The sequence below is a fragment of the Aythya fuligula genome, chromosome 8, assembly GCF_009819795.1.
Source record: "Aythya fuligula isolate bAytFul2 chromosome 8, bAytFul2.pri, whole genome shotgun sequence".
In the NCBI taxonomy this organism is placed as follows: Eukaryota; Metazoa; Chordata; class Aves; order Anseriformes; family Anatidae; genus Aythya; species Aythya fuligula.
The window spans coordinates 23,657,978-23,666,119 of NC_045566.1; the positions used below are offsets into that span (position 1 = coordinate 23,657,978).

At 36.7% G+C, this 8,142-nt stretch overlaps 1 protein-coding gene across 1 annotated transcript; it reads left to right on the forward strand.

The window, feature by feature from the left end:
- The first annotated feature begins 3,009 nt into the window (after nucleotides 1-3,009).
- Nucleotides 3,010-7,286, forward strand: RGS21 (regulator of G protein signaling 21). The gene is made up of 4 exons (XM_032192603.1): nucleotides 3,010-3,020; nucleotides 5,239-5,315; nucleotides 5,911-6,077; nucleotides 7,083-7,286. The coding sequence occupies exons 1-4, from the start codon at nucleotides 3,010-3,012 to the stop codon at nucleotides 7,284-7,286; spliced, it is 459 nt and encodes a 152-aa protein (XP_032048494.1).
- The last annotated feature ends 856 nt before the right edge of the window (nucleotides 7,287-8,142 follow it).

Below are 8,142 nucleotides of genomic sequence, written 5' to 3' on the forward strand. Positions count from 1 at the left end.
TGTTTGCTTAATACAGTATATTATGAATAATTAACACATCTGCACAAGCAGCTGATGGATTTATTTTGTAATACCGAGACAATTATTCTCAATATGAAATTTCAGTAAAATATTAGGGTTCCTTTTCAGAAATTATTAAATTCCAAACAGAGGAGTTATACAACAGAAATTCTTAAACTTCTTATGCTAACAGCTACTCGTTATGGGAAGAGGTGACTGTCTAACTTCGGTATAGTATAGTTGTGATATCTGTACTGGGATAATAAGAATAAGCCTACTACCTGGTGATGATTGTTATATCTTCTTTGCAAGAGTCACATGCTGCCAAAAGGATACCTGAAAATAGACTGTATTTCTGAGGGCCTGGAATACAATCAGCTTACATTCACTAAGCAGGCACCGGGCAGCATATTACACGATGGTGAAAGTCTCTCATTTGTTCTTTGTGCTTTTGTGAACCATGATCAGGTTCCCACTAAGCACCTGGCCAGCTGACATCTATTTCATCAAACCATCAGCACAGAAATAGCATGTGGCTGCCAGTCAAGCAAGGTAAAGGCCCAAATGGGCCAGGGAGCTTAAGCTATCCTATTTACACCAGAGACATTCTTCCAAACACAGGCTGGGGCACGCAGCGTGCAGATGATATGGAGAAGGTGGTACTGTGCTTCCCAAGGTCCCTGGGAGCTGCCTGTCTTTGCCAGCTTCCAGTGATAAGTACCCCTTAAAATGCAATAGCAATCTGATTGCGTCCAGCTAGTTACTTTGTGTGCTAGTCAGAACACTCGTGGGTGTGAGCACCTACTAAAGGCAATAATACTGAGCCTGAAAGCATCTTATCTGGATGCCTAAAGACTAAGCAAATCATGATGTCGAAAATGAGGCACTTACTTGCAAATGGAAGTTACATTACAGAGCATCCAGCACTATCCCCAGCTGGCAGTTCAGTATCAGTTTTAAGACCTGAGCCCTTGCATCTAAATTATTATCCTTCGTGTCTTGCTTTCCAATAGATTTCACAATTACATTAACCATATCTTGCTCTATTCTCAAGGCAAAAAAATATTTTTTCTACACCACAGAAGAGATTAAGAGCATAACACAATAAATGCGTGTTTTTTAATTATACGTTCAGACACTCTTTATATGCTGTTTACTGTTCACAGTTTACCATTACAAATACACACTATCTTCATGCTGGATTTAGCAAGTTCATCTCCAAATTATGAAATCACGGCCATATTATTTAATAACAAATACACTGATTACGTGAAAACCGGCCAAAAATAAGTACATTCAGTTAGTTTCAGTAAGTTTGCACAGCCTTCTATTTCTGTATTAAAATGCTAAACCAGCGATCATGAACCATAAAAACAAAATTTCAATGGTCATTGAATATTCACTAACAAACTAAAAATGTCTCACTGTTAGAAAATTCAAGTTTTAACTATTTACAGTCTGTCCAGCCACAATCTCTATAAATCAATATTGTTTACATTTTGTACTGTGTTTATTCTCTTTTACCAGGCTCAAAACTGGGACTAAATCAGTCACAAATGATTTAATGTAACTTCAGATACTGGAGGTTTGCCCCCTGCCTGTAAGATGCTGAAGTTAGTCTTAATAACACAATGGGTGGAAGGGTTTTGGTTCTGTCTGGCACTATGTTATAGTCCAGGGTATATATTCTGTTGAAATGAGACAAAATAACTAATTAAGGGAAATGAGAAGCACTGTAGAGAATCAGGTTGATAGATCATATTTCTGTCATTCTAATATTACTTGCAGAAGAAGGTAGATTTGAAGGTAAGAAATTTGAAATGGGAAGAAAACAAGATCCCTATTTTGCTGCCAGGAACCTTGTTTGGCATTAAAAAAGTAGGACTGGGTCATCGTTTCTAGTTTTCTACTATCAAAGGCAATAATGTAAAATTATCTCTTTCATAAATATATCAAGCTCTGTCTTTGAAGAACAGAGGAGCAGAGAGGACAAAGATCCTACTGGGAGACCGTTAACAATGACACTTTCTGAAGCCTCCTTCTGATTTCCAGCCTAAAATTACTCACTGTCTGTTTATAACCGTTTGTTCTTTTTACTAATATGTTCCTTAAGCTAAAATATGTATATATTTTCCCCTCCATTAAGGGAGAATAAGGGAAGCTGGGTAGACTGGCTGAGCAAAGGATGATGCAGCAGCACAAGATTTGGAGGGAGGCAGGAAACCAGCCAGGAAGCCTGCTTGATCAGGAGAGCAAGGAGCACACAGGGAAAGAAAAAAGCTGAGGAGGAAAGAATAGAGAAAGAGCAGAGAGATCACATAAAGAGCAAAAGACAAAATGATATGAGAATGTTTCTGGGACAGAATGGTGCTCCTAGAAGGGAACAACACAAAATGAGTTAAGACTGGAAGAAATCATCACATCAAAATTTTCAAATATCACATGATATCATTATTTGTAGCAGTATCAATGTGAGCAGTCTTGCTTGAATAAACAACAGAGAATGGTAAAAGGGCCTTAGACCTTCAAGATGTATAAGGTAGTGGATAAGTTATATATGTACTTACTGCAGATACAACATAAGAGCAAATAAATATAATGAAAAAATTGCTAGTTATGTGCACTGAATCTGTTTTCCTTCCTTGTTTTCCACTCTCAGTAAGCCAAACACAAAATAATTTCTCTGATAAGATGTTGTTCAGAGCATAAATGTGTTTTAAAAGATATTTGCATATAAATTGTATTAAATTAAAATGACTACCTTTGGTAAATTAAAATGGAAGGGTGAAATTCTATTTTTCTGCTTTATTTTTCTGGTGAAAAATAAGCCACATTTCTGAAAGAAAAATTTAAAGGCGGTGTTATAAACAGGTTGTCAATTTGCATCGTACTCTTTGGTGATTCATGTGCTAATTGTATTGTTCCTACTGTCACATTACCTTCAGCTTGAAGATCAGTCAGAAAAAGAAATTCTGCTCTACCTGTGACAGGCAGACAGTGGAAACAAAAATGCCAGTGAAGTGAGTTGCTTTTTATGGCTATTTTAATCTTAGGAGATTTGTGGGATGGTCCTTGGGTTTTGAATGACCTGGACAGTTTTTATTTTTCTCTCCCCCTTTATAGCGTTATGTTTCGGTTCCTTGTTGTCAATTCTGCTTGCTATTCCTATTCAAGTAAATCCAAGGAGATCAGCGAGATCATTCTCCAAGTGATAAACAAACATTAAATTAAATAACATTACTCATGAGGAAGAGAAGCAGAATTAGGTTCATACTGTCTTGCCTTCATCTTTCATTATGCGTCTTTTTTTGACAGGAAGATTCTTAAGTGTTCACTGAAGCACCCCAAAATTTGTTAGATTTGATTTGTTTATTACAGTAACTAAAAGAAATTCTCTGCTGATTAATCCCATTAGCACACGACACCTCACAAAGTACTACATAATGCTACATTTAGGTGTCATTTATTTTTAATCCAGACCGAATATATTTGCACTCCAGTTTCCCTCCTGTATGTGTGCATATGTATGTCTAAATATATATATTTTAATTCTGTTTGAATATCATTTTGTGCAGTCTAGATATAAGCAAATTGACAACTACAAAAATGCTTCCTTCCTAAAGTTGTCAGTGCAAACATAAATTGTAATTTTTATAAACATAACTGCAGTTACTTAATATGATGCCATCCCATAAGCTTTTGATAAATTTATGATTGTAAATACCATTACTGGTACACACAGTGGCACAAAGTAAGTGTTCTTGTGTCAGTGTCACAAGCTCAGCCCAGAGGAAGCAGCACAGCACGCTCAGGCAGGTGCTCCAGCAGAGCAGAGGCCTTTTCAACCCCATTTTTGGTGCTCCAGCAGAGTTTTTCCACCCCATTTTTGGCACACTGACTTTTCTCACCCCTCGGTGTCACGGCCAATTAGTCAGTTAGTGCCTTGTCATTCTTTTCCGACCCAGTGACGACCTCCTGTACTTTTGGTGAGGCCTGTCCGCCCTCAGGGACACCAGCTGCAGCCTAGGCCGCAGGCAGAACATTATGCCCCCTGAATTTGCATGTCTGAAACCAAAAAGACCAGCTTAGAAGAACCTTTCAGTACAGAGTGACTAACCTCCACAAAAATTAAATTTTGATTTTATTTATTTATTTTTTTTTTTTTGAACAGGAACAAGGACTAATCAGAAAATAAGATTTCTGTTTCTGGTAAAAATTCAGGGATTTGTTTTGATTCTGCACTGAAACGAAATGTTTCCGAATTTTCCAGTTCCCCCTTTCTTACCACCAAATGAGAAAGAGGATGCACACAAATGATTCCAGATCTGCCAGTATGTCAAGTGACTACTATGTACACACAAAACATAAATTAAGTTTCAGATTCCCCGCTATCATAACCTATATGAGATAGAAAACCACAGGATTAGAAAGTTGGTTTCCTCTCTAGCTATTTGTATAAAATATGACAGTTTCAACAAAAGCAGCATGAGATGGTCTAAACTGAATATGAATGAAGCCTTCCCACATTACAAGAAAAAAAAAAAATCCCCCCACTTAGCACGCAGTTCCCTTATCTGACGCCCTTCTGCCTGTCAGAGCTTGCGGGTGCCCGCTGCTGGCCTCCACACCACGCCTTGCTTCCGAAACACCTTGGACTTCTTCAGAGCACTGAGGTAGAAGCAAGGCTCTGTTTAGTTCAGTGTCTCATTTCTAACAGAAGCCTACAGCGAGTTACAAATGAAGAGCAAAAGCTAAGAATTTGTTCAATTTTTTTATACCACTAAGAAACTGAAGAAATGCCCATTATCCTACCACTGTTAGCTAGTATGGTAAACGTTTGGATAATTCTACTCAGTCCAAGGAAAAAAAAGTGTCAAATTAATGGTTAATTCATCTGAACTTGAAAAGAAATTCTGTACACACTCCAGGACATTAATATCCCTCCTATGCCTTTATTGTAGTTCAACCAATTGCAAACACTATTACTGCTGTCTCTTGGGTGAATGATCCAGTTGCCAGTGCTAAATAACATTCTACTTTATGAGTCTATATGGTTCTCTACACTCTTCAAAAAAAATAAAAAAGAAAAGAAAAATGTGTCACACTTTGTGCTGACTTTCTGCTATTCAATAGGCAGGGTAATATGAACTACCCTGTTCCCTCAATGAATAGCCAAATAATAGAGTAGTTACCGCGGCCTGCAAAGGCAAAAGATCACAATGCTATTTTCAAGGATAGATGTTGTTTCCACAGGTCAAACATTGAGGAAACAATGGCTTCGTCTGACTCCGTAGATACGCTACTAGCTAATAAAGGTAAGGAGTACTTGAAAAATAGTAAACAGAACACAACCACGTGTCAAACCAACTCCCAGACATTGCCGTCAGGTTTGCACAGTGGTGCCCACCCAATTCGCCACATGCTTTGAGCCACGCCAGTGCTATGGCTGGAGGCATCTGAGCTTGAATCAATTTCAGACTCATTGCTTGAAAGGAGACAAAGGTGCTGTCTGGCCAGGCTAACCTCAGCTCTACAAGCAGCATGCCACCGCAGTAAGAACTCATTTCCATTGTGCTGCTTAGTCCAGGGGTCAGCCCTAAATCCTCAGCAACCAACATGTTCTAGATCTCCTTTTGAACTAGCAGCATTAGAGACACCAAACAACACTGGGAAGGTACTTGGAATATTTTTCAGTTAATTCTAAAAGAAATCTAATCAACACCTTAACACTGCTCATTTATTCTCCTATTTATTTCCCACCCAACAGCCTCTTTGGGCTAACTCCTGGATGACAGGCAACAAATGACACTACATACCCCATATATGTGTATATACATACACACACAGATATATAAACTGCATTGGTCTTTTGGCTTTCCTCTACACATCATCTCATGCATTTTTCTCCAGATGGCTTGGAGGCTTTTAGGAAGTTTTTGAAGTCAGAGTTCAGTGAGGAGAACGTAGAGTTCTGGCTGGCTTGCGAGGACTTCAAAAAAACCAAGTCCTCCACCAAGATCACTTTAAAAGCCCAAAGGATTTATTCTGACTTTATAGAAGCTGATGCTCCAAAGGAGGTAAATACTTTTTTGCATGTACTTTGGGTACTTACTGAAGATGGGAATAAAATGGAAAGTTCAGGTCCAAAGTTCCTGGAAGGACAGAAAACACTGTTCAATGTGGTTTCTCTTCCATTTTTATGACAATCGTTTACCAGGTGGAAAACACTGTGAAACTCTGAAGCAAACAAGGATCTCTTATGGTTGAATGCAATATGCAACATTGTTCACATGGGGCATGTGTTTATCTCACTTCAGAAATTTGTCTTATGATTTAAGGAAATATATGTTCAATACAATTTGTTTTCCCTAACTGTTTTCATGCAATAAGCATAATTTCCTCCATGTTCTAGGTACAAGCAGATTGGGATGTTAATGATTGTATCTGTTCATTTTCTTTTGTACAGATATTTTTGCCGTGATGAATATTAAAATGTAAACTTGCAAAAATTTCTATCACAGTATTCCATTTTATCATTATTTAAAAAAAAAAAAACAAAAACAAAACTCATTGTGGAGGAACAAATTGCTAATTAATTGTTGCTTCGATGTATGATTCCTGATAAACTTTAATGCTGATGTTTTTTGCTCTTGACAGTGACCATGCTTTGAACGTCTCCATATCTTATGCATGATCAAAATCCATTTAATTACTATTAAGAGCAAAAAATCCTTGCCAAATGAGTAAGGCCCAAACCTAAGCTGATGTGGAATATCTTCATCTCTAATTTACTTATTAGTAAACTATACTTCATAGGATTTTGTCTGGCAAGATGAGATAATCAGAAACAAGTTTCCCCGCCCCCCCCCCCCCCCCCCCTTTTTTTTTTTCAGTGATGCCAACTTTTAAAGAACCAAATTAAATACAAAATTCAGCATGCTAGAAAAGAAGGGAAGACCTCCCTGCTAATTTGCATCAGCCAAGATATTTGGGAGGAAGGTCAACTGCAGATTGTGTCCTGTACACAGACTTCAGCTTTTCAGTCAAAATGAAATTGATTTTTTCCTCCTTTCTTCCTACAGATAAATATTGACTTCCATACCAGAAACCACATCTCTCAGAACATCTCCGAGCCCACCCTCAGTTGCTTTGATGACGCTCAAAGGTTAATTTATAGTCTCATGGCAAAGGACTCATTTCCCAGGTTTCTAAGGTCAAATGAGTATAAGGAACTAGTAAAGAAGCAGCAGAATAGAAATCAAAAAAGGTGGCTCCCATTTTTGTGAAAATGGAAATGGGAAAGACTTGAGTGTTTACGAGTTTATAAATGTCTCCTGTTGCAGATCAGTACAGGTAATATTTTATTAAAGTGATAGTAGAAACCAGAACTAGTGTGTTTTTAAGTATGATAAATACATGATTTTTTTTTCTGCTAAATTTGGTGGAGAAGTATCCTAGAAACAGAATGGAAACATGCTAAGACATTTGAATTAACTTTTCAGTTAAAAAAAAATGAAAAGAAAAAAGTTTGCTATTAAATTTTCCAATACTTTCTTTGTTAGTCAAAGTGTTCTCACATTTTGTAAACAGAATGTTCTGGTTTCCTGGTTTGCCATTGGTTTTTCTTTAGAAGTATGGCCTCAAAAAATAAATTCTTTTCAAGGAACTTAAATACTTTTATTCACCTTCTTATTTGTAATTGGTAAAATAAATAAATAAATAAATAAATAAATAAAAGTTAAAAAACTCTTTTATCAGGTTCTGTACCAGTTCAAAAAACGGAGAAATACAAGAACTATGGTAGATACCATACTATGAATGATAATAAATTAAGGAGAATATTTAATAAACACGCTTTCTGACAAATGTTCCTAGCATTTAGAATGTTTCACTATGAAACAGCGAATGTTTCATACTACAGCCCTCTTTAATATTTTCTTTGGGTTTATTTCATTTAAATTTTTCATTGAAATTTTTCATTTATTAATTGCATAGGCATTTTGGAAAAGAAGTGGAAACCTTTGTACTTTTTCTATTAAAAATTCATTTTCTTTGCTTTTCCAAATGTATTAATTATATTGTCTACTTACACTCATGACAATGTAATTTCAGTAATGATTATTTTTTTTTTCCCAATGAAGT